The 12,110-nt window shown below is 56.7% G+C and overlaps 4 protein-coding genes across 4 annotated transcripts; 1 reads left to right on the top strand and 3 right to left on the bottom strand.

Moving 5' to 3' along the window:
* Positions 1-2,156: 2,156 nt before the first annotated feature.
* Positions 2,157-3,302, bottom strand: CONPUDRAFT_133629 (uncharacterized protein). The gene has a single exon (XM_007764723.1). The coding sequence runs from the start codon at positions 3,183-3,185 to the stop codon at positions 2,745-2,747; it is 441 nt and encodes a 146-aa protein (XP_007762913.1). The 5' UTR covers positions 3,186-3,302; the 3' UTR covers positions 2,157-2,744.
* A 1,617-nt stretch (positions 3,303-4,919) lies between these two features.
* On the top strand, positions 4,920-7,246 carry CONPUDRAFT_94178 (cytochrome P450). The gene is made up of 7 exons (XM_007764722.1): positions 4,920-5,160; positions 5,446-5,679; positions 5,741-6,281; positions 6,344-6,446; positions 6,504-6,590; positions 6,642-6,723; positions 6,787-7,246. The coding sequence occupies exons 1-7, from the start codon at positions 4,964-4,966 to the stop codon at positions 7,142-7,144; spliced, it is 1,602 nt and encodes a 533-aa protein (XP_007762912.1). The 5' UTR covers positions 4,920-4,963; the 3' UTR covers positions 7,145-7,246.
* Positions 7,247-7,344: 98 nt separating this feature from the next.
* On the bottom strand, positions 7,345-8,967 carry CONPUDRAFT_114013 (concanavalin A-like lectin glucanase). Its single transcript, XM_007764721.1, has 3 exons — positions 8,257-8,967; positions 8,034-8,196; positions 7,345-7,938 (listed from the first exon to the last, which is right to left on the bottom strand). The coding sequence occupies exons 1-3, from the start codon at positions 8,476-8,478 to the stop codon at positions 7,475-7,477; spliced, it is 849 nt and encodes a 282-aa protein (XP_007762911.1). The 5' UTR covers positions 8,479-8,967; the 3' UTR covers positions 7,345-7,474.
* A 956-nt stretch (positions 8,968-9,923) lies between these two features.
* Positions 9,924-11,396, bottom strand: CONPUDRAFT_86138 (uncharacterized protein; the record flags this gene model as incomplete). Its single annotated transcript, XM_007764720.1, has 3 exons — positions 9,924-10,321; positions 10,361-10,928; positions 11,118-11,396. 3 exons carry the CDS (start codon positions 11,394-11,396, stop codon positions 9,924-9,926), a joined length of 1,245 nt encoding a protein of 414 aa, XP_007762910.1.
* Between the last annotated feature and the right edge of the window lie 714 nt (positions 11,397-12,110).

Genomic DNA, 12,110 nt, shown 5'->3' with positions numbered 1-12,110 from the left:
ACCTTCGACGCTGGAGCCCTGTTATGTTGCCGGTGCCGTCGCGGCATATTTTTGCACCTCGCGAACGGCCGGCGGCTTCCCTACTTTTTTTGACATATACAGCACATACGCGCATACTGTGCATATATGGCTTCATCTTCATTCCAGCGCCCTACGCTGGCGTTCTCGTTCGCGTGGCAGTATTAATATTGGCCGTCGCGGAATCATATGCATAGCGGCCTCCGTGCGGAATGTCCGTGTCGGAAGTAGGCTCTTGCTTCTACGGCACTGTAAGTGAATTGGTATTATTCTACGGGACCGAGACCGAGACTGTGGGCTCACGTTCTGCACTCTGCATGTGCTTCTTGAGCCTGGGTATCGTTTACCGTCATTTCCGAACAGATTTGTGGATTTCCCCCAAAGCCTAGTCCGTGACGTACTGTTCTATATCTGCACCAGCTCAGAGAACTCGCCCAGCGCTCCTGGGATTATACTATCCAATATCTTCTGAACGACTGAACGCATACAGAATGCATAAATCTGACCGTTTCAGCTGGACGTTCCACCTCGCCGCTGCCGATACCCATGAGAACGCCTATGATAATTGCTCATTGCATATTCAGCATTATATCCACAACTCAAGGGACCCGGGCCCAGCTCTCTGGTACCCGATGTCGACCCGAGCTGTACATGTGCACCCACATTATTAGTGGGCCACCGCGGACTCGGACCCCGGCCCCAGGGATTCGGTATCCTGCTGTACTTACGTTGGTGTCGGTGTCGGTGTCGGTGTCGGTGCCGATGTCGGAGTTATCGCATTATATATCCTTCTTGAACGTGAAAACGCGTCGAAGCCTGGGTCCGGCCAGCGGTTAGCTAGCGATGCTGTATTGAAATATTGAAGCCAGCCAAGAGCGCCGCATGCGCGGCGGTGGCGCTGCTACCGTACACACAGATGGATTCCTGATTCGTGTTGGCGGGCGCGTCATGCGACGAGGCGCGCGACTAGCGCTGCCACTGGTACACGTATGTACCCCGGACGCGGGGCGTACCCTGGAGCATTGGGCGCTGCGAGGGTACTGGTGGACGGTCGTAATTGTGTTGAAGCCGTGCGCAGGCCAGCCACAAGTCAGCGACACGCACTTGGGATAAGCATTTGGCTCGTCCGTTCGCTTGATGCATAGATGCTTGAAGCTTGATCCGTGACCCCGGATCCTCCGAGTCGAGTCTCGTGCGTCGGGCACGGTCACGGGGCTTTGAGGTTCATGCTGCGATGGCTGCAGCTGCGGATCTGAGAGTCATCGGGTCTGTGATACGTGGCACGTCTGGAGAGCCAGGTTTAAGCAGTGGCTGGCTCTGGTGTTTACCGAAATTGCTGACACGACTATAGCTAAAAATCATGAAAAAAAAAACACAAGATTAGGAATTCTGCAGAAATGAATCGCAAAGTTCGGCACCACGTCGTTCTGGCGAGCTGTCCTGCTTGCAAAAAGATAGAACACTTATGAAGGCCATCACTGCCGAGCTCAGCCATCCACCTGCAAGGCCCCGCCCTGCGTGCGTACAGATGCGTACACGCAAACTCCGTCGGATCCTCCAGGATCCTCCGGGCAGGCACTGCCCCAGATCCCGGCTTGCCACTGACAGATCAATGACAGAATCAACAAAGAATATCCCCTTGCACCGAGCCAAAGCCCCGACTCCCAAGTATCCGTTCGGGGATAAGCAAAGACAGGATGTCGCGATGCCACGACGTCGATCTCGGTAGAAGTATTGGTACAGTGCAAGTCAGCGTCAGCACAGGTCATCCGCGCCACAAAGCCCACTCGCCTGCTCGCTTAGGGAAGTCTCGACCGGGCGAGCGGAGTCAGGTGCATGGGGCGGCACGCGCTTGATCGCTGTTCTTTCAGCTGGGATTGTACGCGAGAGCCGCCCGAAGCTTTCTACGTGCAGTGCCACCTGCTTAGCGCTGGAAAGACGCGTCTTGAACTTCGCTAAGTATACCGCCGCGGAGAGCTCGTAACTCAGGTTACCCGTGTTTTCGGAAACGATTACATAGTCAAGTATCGTGTCGTACGGGCCATTTTGGTGTAACGATTTCAAGCGCGCGTCGACAAATCTAGAACACCTACGTATGAGCGAGTGGAGGAACAGGGAACGTGCCTGATGTGCCTTCTCGTCTGTGCCTTTGATGACGTGTGTGGCACCGCGAATAGCCGCCGCTCTCGGGCGACCGAGCTGACTGCCCTGGAGAACTCCTGCAGCAAGGCTCCAGCCAGAGACCGATCGAGCAGTCCCTGGGCAGTGGGCACAGTCAGCCGCGTACCTAGCGTATGTGTGGGCGAGGGACAACCCCTTGATGTATTCCTAGGCTACTTCATGCCTAGTTGGGTCGATGCCAGCTCCCAGAGCAAGTGCAGGTTACAGGAGGGTACAGGAACGTCCAGGGCACGCCGCACGCCGTATGTGCGACGGACATTGCGGGGGAAAGGTTACGTGGCGTAACGCGTCATTAAGGACACTCGGTCAACACCCCAATCCCATTTTGCAGAAATACGAACTTGGGAAGAAAACATCAGCAGTCTTAAGGTATGGATAACCTTTGACGAAAATGATAGACCTACGCGAGGGCCAGTGGCCTAGCCTGATACAGATATCGGTCGATGACTTCGTCGATTTGCGGCTGCGCCTGACCAAGCCCGTGAGCCTACTGGGGCGGTCGATCTACATTCTTCCGTCCTCCCGCATGTAGCCTCGAGCTCGAGCTATAGTCCCGGAGAGATGATCAGACAAAGCACAGGTCCGACGGTGTCCGAACTTGGATAACAAGTAAAGGGAAGTGAGAAGTGCACGTGCTTGCCGCTGACGCTGATTCCGCGGGACGCCAGAGCGTTCAAAGCGGAGAGATCCGCGTACAGGGCCATGCATCCGCGCTGCTTTGGGAGAACACAATAAGTTCTCTTGGCTCGGATGGGCCGGGGCCCGTTGATGATGAGGTCCCATATGTAAGTAGAGATACGATTCAGAGTATCAGAATCAGGATCGAGACCGAGATGGACAGTGGCGGCGCTAACTAAGCAAAGTTCTGGAAACCGGCTGGAGAGGTGGACCAATGGCGCGCGAGAGGCAAGGAAGCGAATAAGCATACGAGACGAACATAGACGAGACAAATTCGCCATCGAAAAAGTCCAGCCAGATGGTTGCATGTAGGTGGTGCAGTTTCCATACACGCCTCCCGCGAATGTATAGAGTAAGGACGGTCGTCCGATTCAAGCGGTGCTGACGGCGACGGTGGCGTTCGGTGACAGTGAGCGTCGCCAGCTGCCTTCGGGGAGTTCCGAGCTGTGAGCGGAGCGCTTGTGTCCACGTCGTCGGCAAGCCTGCACCATCTTTGCTGAGCATGCTGATACCGCACGCCCAGATTCCTTGGATCGTAGCTATCAGAGCCCTATTCATGGTTTCGGCGCTTGCGATCGACGAGCCGACGGGACACTACGCACCCCTGCCCCTGCACGACCGTTCACGAAATCAAACGCGCAGCTCCCGCGGGCTCCAAGTTCGCGACGAGAACGGTCTCCGGTATAGACACCCACGACCGCCCATCGATGAGGACAGATGCTGGATAGGTGATAAAGGAGTGCGCGGTTTCGGCGGGCTTCTTTCTTTGGTGCGTTCCCGAGATAGGATACAGTCGAGGGCAAATTCGATGAATGGTGGGCTGAGTGGGATGCACGACGGACACGGTAAGATGCAGAGGCCGAGTGGAGAGTATCCGCTGTATGGTCAGGCCCGGTCAATTGCAAGTTAACAGCACGGCAAGATGGCTGCCGTAAACGGCTGGACGTAGATGGATATGTCGACGCGGGACCCTTCGGCTGGGCTGTCTGTTCGCCTCAATGTTGAGCAGGACTGGCAGGACAAAAGAGGGCCCGGCATCGTTCGTGATCGATGCGTCCCAGATGGACGAGGGCGATCAGAGAGATGTGTTGGATGGATGGAAGGTGGAGAGCGCCGGAAGTACCCATTTCTTCCCGCGGGGTTATTGGGGCTGCTATTATTGAGCTGCGATGAGCTCGCTGCTTCCTCGACATTCTTATCCTCAGCGCCGAGGTCGAGTCGGACACTCACCAGCGTCTCTAGTCCACCTCGATAGCAAAGGAATGTCCTTCGCTCTCCATCTTGGTCTCTGACATCACCTCCCGACCCGAATTCGAAGACGCATACCAAACAGACCGTAATGTCGTTGGCATCCATGAGCATCTCTTATTTATGGGAATATGCCTGCCTTTTCTGCGCTTCTTGACTTCGGCGTGGGCACGCTGATAGTGGACGTCAACCGCAGCGTATTTCTGCCAGTTTCCTCCGCTTTTTTTTATACCTTCACCCTCGACCTCCTCTTGCTCGTCGCCATCTCGCTCGTCCCTCCCGCGCTAGCTCAACTTAGTATCGGCGTAGCCTACGGGGACGTTGTCAGGTCCAGGTCCAGGTAAAAGGAGACGACAGCCCATACATCAACCAACTAGCGCTCGTCCATTAGGCTATCGACGAGCTAAAGTGCATCGCACCCTCGAGCGCTCCACCAAGGTCGGTGTTCAACAGTTACGACGCTAGTCTTATCTGACCTAGTCCACGCTTCAAACTACGATACCTATCCCCCTCTATCCCTATGTCCGTCCTTCAACTCCCGTTCACGCCGTGCGGTGTACCCAGCCTGCCTCATTCGGGTTTCGCCAGGGACTGAAACTACCCTACCACGCTACTGCATCAGCGCTAGCACAAGACCAGGTTGGACTGTAACAAGGCTGTTAGTTCGGTCTAGCGCGCTACATTGCACGGCCTCCCCTATCTCCGTCTCTGAGCGCATATATCTCGTGCGTTCACAAGAAAGCTTCGTTCCTTCCTACCCACACGTACTCGCAGAGTCGCGCATCCCACGTCTGCATATCTCCCCCCTTTCCTCACTTGCCGCTATCTCTCAAAAGCGATGTCTTCCTCCGCCCTCATTCCGACCATCGGCAACGCGCTCGAGTCGGTTGGCGCTAGCTGGCGCTCCCTCGGCGCGCTCGTCTTGCTCGTCCTTGCGGGTAGCTTCGTGCGCGGACGCGTGGCAAAGCGTGGGCTGCCGCTCCCGCCCGGCCCGCCCGGACACTGGCTGTTTGGGAACAAGTTGCCGCATGTCAAGTAAGTATCACTCTTTCGTTTCTTTCTGTCTCCCCTGCTTTGTACACATGCTGGATGAGATGGGGGGCACAAGTCGAGAACATCAGTGGGTGGACACTTTTGTCATCAACGTATCGCGCCCGCCCCTCCGCTGTGCTCGGGATCTATACTCCGCCCCAGTCTAGCCAGGCTAGGCTACTTTCCCATATTCGACAGCTACATCACCTTTCATCTCCGTCCTGTTACACATATGCCCCCGTTCACCAGAGCATGATCAAACTAACGCTTATCTCCCGTTCTACCCAGACAATCCCAAGTCTTTGCTCGCTGGATCGAAGAATATGGCCCGATCATCAAGCTCCGCACGGGCCCGCGCACGATCATCATCATCGGGCGGTACCAGCCCGCGGTGGACATCATGGAGAAGGAGGGCCAGCTGCTCGCGGACCGCCCGCGCGCGGTCGCGGCGGGCGAGATTCTGAGCAGGGGGTTGAGGATGATTCTCGCGCCTGCTGGGGAGCAGTTTAGAAGGTTGAGAAGGTGCGTTCTGACCTGTAACCACTTGCGGTTTGGTTCGTGCAGTGCTGACACTGCATAACAGGGCCGCACACACGCATCTGCAGGCCAAGGCCGCCGAGTCGTACGCGCCGATCCAGATGGCCGCCGCACGGGACGTGATCGTCGACCTACTGGACGCGCCGCGCGGCCACATGGAGCACGTCGAGCGGTACGCGGCCTCTGTCATTCTCAAGATCACGTACGGCGCAACCGCGCGCGTGCGGCGCACGGACCCCGAGATTGTGACGATCCACAAGATGCTCGGCCGGTTCCAGATGCTCATGCGCCCCGGATCCCTCCTGATCGAGCGCTACCCGTTCCTCAAGCATCTGCCTGGGTTCTTGTACAAGTGGAACACGGAGATCGAGGAGTGGAGGCGCGAGGAGAAGGCGCTGTTTGAGAAGCAGATTGAGCGCGTGGAAAGGGATATCGATGAAGGAAGTGCTGGGCCGAGTTTTGCGAGGTATTTGTTGGAGCGGGAGGCGACGGTGGGAGAGGGGGATGAGAGTGGGCAGGGGAACACGTTGAGTAAGATTGAGAAGACGTATTTGGCGGGAAGCCTGTTTGGCGCTGGGTCGGATACGGTACGTTTTGTTCTGTTCTTCCGGGGGGAGGTGGTGTTAATTGTGTTTCCGCGCAAACGAAGACGGCCGTCGCACTCCAGGTTGTCATTATGGCAGCTGCGCACCACCCCGAGGCGCAGAGGACCATTCAGAAGGAGCTCGATGCTGTCGTTGGGCGTGACCGTGGTACGGTTATTTCGTCTTTGCCTTGTTTCGTTTTCTCAGGCTGATAACGGTGGACAGCTCCGACGTTTGATGACCAGCCGAATCTCCCGCAGATTCAGGCATTCATTCTCGAGTGCCTCAGATGGAGGCCTGTCACGACGCTCGGTACGTATACTAATAGTCCTCTCTGAGCAACGCGCTTACGGCGCTCCAAAGGTTTCGCCCATCGTGCGCTCAAGGACATCATCTACAAGGGCATGCTCATCCCTGAGGGTGCAGTTGTCTTCGGAAACCACTGGTGCGTCCCCTTGTCTCTCATCCCGCCACCCACAACTCATGACTGACGACACCAATCACACAGGGCCATTTCGCGCGATGCCTCTGTCTATCCCGACCCGCACACGTTCGACCCGCAGCGTTGGCTCACCCCGCAGGGTGAGATCCGGGAGGACCTCAAGTTCCCCTCGTTCGGGTTCGGGCGGCGCATTTGCCCCGGGCAACACATCGCGCTGCGCTCGATCTACATCAATGCCGCGCTGATTATGTGGGCGTTTAACTTGTCGGAGAGCAAGACGCAGCCGATCGACGTGGACGCGTTTGTGGATGGGGTTGTTGCGCATCCGAAGCCGTTTGAGGTGGTGTTTGAACCGCGCGTGGGCGGGGACAAGGAGGGGAGGGGGTTGAGGAGGGTTATGGAGGGGTATGGGGAAGAGATTTGAGTGGGGGTGGAGGCGGGGGTTGTCTTTTCTTTTGGCTGGACTGGGGTTGATAATGGTTGTGTATTGTGTAATAGAGTAGAGTATTTGTTCAATGAACCTCGGATCACCGGATAACTTAAAGTGTCGTATAAGACAAGTGAACCGAATGGTGTTACTGTTGATACTTGCAGAGCGAGCATGTCATGGTTAGAGTTCGATAATTCCTATGATCAATTTTACAGTCCCCAGTATACCCAAGCAAAGATGTACCCGACACAACCGACGTACTCGTGAAAACGAACCAATACATAGTGCTTAAATTTAACATCCCGGCAGCTACGCGCACACATCTTACGCATATGCAATCACGACATCGTTCCCGTCAATCGTCGTCGTCGTGAGCGTCCGCCCGTCCTGCTGAACATCGCTGACACTTGCGCCGGCTGCCGTGACCGGCTGCCCGCCCGCAGCCGCCGTCGTCGTGGCGGACGCTTTAGTGAACGAGACAGAGCCAAAATCCGCGAAGGGAACGAGACCGCCGTCAACCTCGAAGTCCTCGACGATCCACTCTGCGTCCTGGCCGCACAGTGTCACCACCCCGGAGGACGTAGAGGAGGAGGAAGAGGAAGAGGAAGAGGAAGAGGAAGAGGGGGATGTGAGCTGCTGCATGACCGTCTGCCCCGTCGTCGTGTTCTCGATCACGGCGCTGCCCGCGCTCGGGGTGTCGGCTGAGACGGTGAGCACGAGGATGTCGCCGGGGGAGATGTGCAGGTTGGCGAAGTCGGCGGCGGACGCGGGGAACCATTCGTACCAGGCTGCGTCGTCGGTTTGGTGGGGTGTGTGGAGTGAGTGATATAGTGTATGGTGTATGGGAGGGAAGGGGAGGGGAGGGGAGGGGGAGAGCGCGTACCGTTGTACGAGATCTGGCCGTCGGTGAGGGTGAAGTCGACGCCGGTCTGGATGATGGCGCTGGCGCACGAGGCGCCGTCGATGCCGACCCAGGCGGAGGCGGAGCCGTCGTTGCCTGTGGGGCTCGGGACGGTGAAGGTGCCCGTCACAGCCGTGAAGGTGTTCTTCGTTGCCCATTGTCATTAGCATGCTATCCAATCTACCGAGCGGAAAGAAAGACTTACAGCATCCCGAGACTGGATGGCACCGGCCCAGTTCGTCGAGTAGGACGCGTGGGAGATGTCCTTGGCCTCGAGACCCCCGATCTCGACCGTCTGGATGAGATTCGACGTGCGGCCCGAGCGGCGGGCGGCGGCACGGGCAGCGTAGCGCTCGGTGCTCGTGGGGAGCGCAAGCGCAGCAGAGGCGAAGACGAGGCTAACGATGAGCGCAAAGATAGTCTGCATGATGGCTGCCTGGCTGGCGTGCACGAGTGGCACGAGTGGAACCGCGGGTCGACGAGGACGAGGGGGCGGCGGCTGAGCGACCGGAGCTGGGTGAGGGCGAAGAGAGCAGGAGCGCCAAGGACAGGAGAGATCTTATATCTTAGATAGCCCGGGTGTGAGGTGTGAGTCGTTATGGCCCAGGATGGCCAGCGAGACGATGGGGAGGTCCACATATGCTCGAGCTAAATGCGAAGAGCGGAAGAACGCATGGTGAACCATAGACTCAATCACGAAGACATGTACGGCATTCCGAAGATGGCGAGCTGGCCAACGTCCGACTCTAAGACCTGCGAAAGATGGCCGTCCGCCGGTACCTGCGCGTTAAAACAGAGGACCAGAATAAACCGCGATAGGGTACGTATGTGTAACCCGGTTGCCAGCCACCGCTAAAGGAGACAAGTGCCACGTGATCGCATCAGCCATGTCATCGTATGTGCTGGAATGCTTCTTCTGAGCAGACGAGCCCCATCACCATGTTGCGTTCGCGCTAACCGAGGTTGTGAGTCCGTTTGCTGGATGATCGCGACACCGTCTGGCATCATGACCGGGACCGACCAAGTGAAACAGTGTGCAGACCTTTGGCCAGGACGTGACGTAGAAACACAAAGTTCCAGACTAACAGCAGCATCGTACATAGCGTCAGAAACGATGTAATGGGGGGTGTTGACGAGGCCACATACGATTGAGTAGTAACTTGACAGTCCACGCCATGCATCTGTGGATGAGTCCAAGTTCGTCTGTGTCGACGCCTGTCACCGGCAATGACGGGTACTCATCGGATCGGATGTGAGCCAAGAAGCTACATATGAGTTTCATGTGGTTGCTGAGAAGTATCAACATCGGCGTTTCTGGTCGCAGCTGGGGGGTACGCGGAACGAATCTATAAGTATGGGTGAATGCAAGAAGGATGATGGCGACGACAGCAACATGCGTAGCGCGTCCGAGCGGAGTTAAAGAGCAGACTTCTTACTTTACCAGCTTTTACCATCGGCGAAATCTCCGCCAGGAATTCGCGTCTAGCACATAAATTACCAAGGAAAATGTACGCCTCTGCTGCACGAGAGAAAGTGCAATACCCAAGTCGACTTGGTTACAGCGGAGCGCGCGATACACTCTTCCCGCTCGCATGGTTTAGCAGGCTGCATTGGGAGTGGCGAATTGTCAGAGTCGGAGAAATAGCTTGGTATGTTTTCGTCGAAAGGCTGGTCCAAGGGTACTCTATTTGTTCTGTGATCTATTATAGGAAGATAGCTAGTTGTGACGATGTCTCTATATCCCGTATGCGGCTTCTATACGCCAATGCACCCCAAAAGACCCATAAGAAAATAAGGAGTCCAGAAACCCTCCGAAAAGCCCGGATAGACGAGAACCAGAGTTTCGAAAACATAAAACCAGGAGCGAAATCCTCAACTCTCCCATCCAATGCGATAATACACATACACCACCTCGTCTGCATCGTCCCGCCCCGGTCGCCCCCCACCGCCGACCGCGTCGCAGACGATTGTCTCCTTCGAAAGGATCACCAACTCGTCTTCGATCGTATGGTCAGCACCGCGAGCGGTCCCATCCCAGCGGAAGTGCAACTCGACGGTGCTGCTCTCAAATTTATGTGTCGAGCGAAGGGGAATGACGAGGTGGAACGTGGGTGCCTGAGCCTTGGACTCGGGTCGCCTAGGGTCCGAGCGACGCAGCAAACGCGCGAGACACCCCTTGATCCAGCGCGCGTGTTCGGCTTCGTAGATGATGTCCGCGCCGAAAGCGACGTCGAATGGCTCGTGGCCCAGTGTCGAGGTACTGTCAGTATCTGCCTTTTCATTCGAAATGGTAGCGTGGCCTGTGTTGCTGAACGCAGCCCAGTCGAGGAAGCAGCTTCGTACAGACGCGCTCGACGATGGAGAGGAAGACGAAAAGTTAGCATCGATGTTCGCGCCGAGGTTGGCCAGCACCGAGGGATGAAAGTCCGTCGCGACCAACTCCGCCGCGTAGTCCTTTTGCTGAGCCGGTAGCTGAAGTTCGAGGAGCTTGCCCACTGTAAGACTAACCAGTCCCGTTCCCGCACCGAGCTCGAGCACCCTCAGACTCCTCCCTCCTTCATTTCCCTGACAGCCTCCGCCGTTTAATCCAAGCCCGAACGCATCTGGCCGTTCCGCAATCAAATCCGAAAGGACGCACGCGCCACCCCACGTTTGCGCGCCCACACTCGTATAGTCCGCGTTGATGAGTGGGATGTCTGTTAGCTGGATGCTAACGTCCCCGCCGGGCGACGAGAAGGTGAACGCGCGGGTGAGCGTCCCCGCGGACGCGGTGCCCGCGCATATAGCCAAGAGGGAGGCCGCGCGTTCGATGAGGACCGAGGTCAGTGATGGAGACGTAGCCGGAGTCCGGGCCGGAGTAGGTATCGAGCCTTCTTCCTTGCAAGAGCCGTCGTCTTCCGGGGCCACTCGCGGGCCCATCCCTATTGTCGATGTCGTAAGGCACGAATCATAGCCCGAGTCATCGCTGGCACTCCCGCCGTCCACTTCGCCTCCTTGTCCCACCTCCACTTCCACAATATCCTCCGCCACAGTTTCCACCTCGCTCTCTTCCTCCGCCTCCCAAACCTCCGCAAGCCCGATAAGCGACGTAAGCCACCTTAAAGTATACGTCCGCTCGAAGTCATCAGCCCTAATCGCCTCAAGAGCGTCTAGCTCGGCCTCAGGTCCCGCCTGTCGTATTTGCCTTCGCCGCCGCGATCCGTGGACCTCGGGGCGGTAGAGCGTGTACAGGTAGTCGAGTGCGCTAAGGATGGCCGAGGGGTCGACGTCGCCTGAGACGAGCCTTTTCACGGGCGGGAGGTAGGACGTAGGCGGGAGATCGAGAGCTGTGAGCACTGGTATCATCCTCGGAGACGACCGGGTCTGTAGAGCGGAAGAACGAACAACAAATTAAGAAGAGAACGAGGCCAGAGAGGATGAGGCATTGTTGTGTTATACCTGCGAGTTCTATGAGAAGAAAAGAGTGGAGAAGGAAAGGAGAGAAACTGGAAAGCAAAAATTGGCCACAGCCATCTCGACGGCAGACGATAAGATGGAAAAAAGAGACAGGTTGTTTGGCCTTGTTGCGACCGGAACGTTGAAGAGCTTTGCTTCCGATTGGTGGGCTGATTGACGCGGACGTCGGGTGCTGCGTATGTCTGAATTCTACATGTCATGAGACAACTACGCGCAGAGCAATCAGACCACTCAGCCTGACGGAACGATGCCTAAATCTAGCTTGCAAGAAACATGCAAGAGGCTTTCTCCGGCGTGCGACTCATGCAAGCTGCGACGTATCAAGTGCGATTTGGTTGCTTCACCTGGCCTGGAGTCGTGTTCGCGCTGTGTTGATAAGCGCATACGGTACGTATCTTTTCAAACGAGCTTGGAAGCAGAGTAGAGATAGACTTCAGATGCACGAAGACTCCCGTCGCATCCAAGCCGAGGGAAAGGACAGGCAAGCGGATAGAGCAGGCCAAGTGCGTATTGTCAGTCCATACCCCTCTCCTGTTCAAGCTCATTCGTTGTATCAGGGCTGTCTATGGAAGGAAAGACGACATTGCGCGAACTGCAGTTTAT

Source organism: Coniophora puteana (genome assembly GCF_000271625.1).
Source record: "Coniophora puteana RWD-64-598 SS2 unplaced genomic scaffold CONPUscaffold_1, whole genome shotgun sequence".
Lineage (NCBI taxonomy): Eukaryota > Fungi > Basidiomycota > Agaricomycetes > Boletales > Coniophoraceae > Coniophora > Coniophora puteana.
This window is presented reverse-complemented; position numbering and strand designations above follow the sequence as displayed.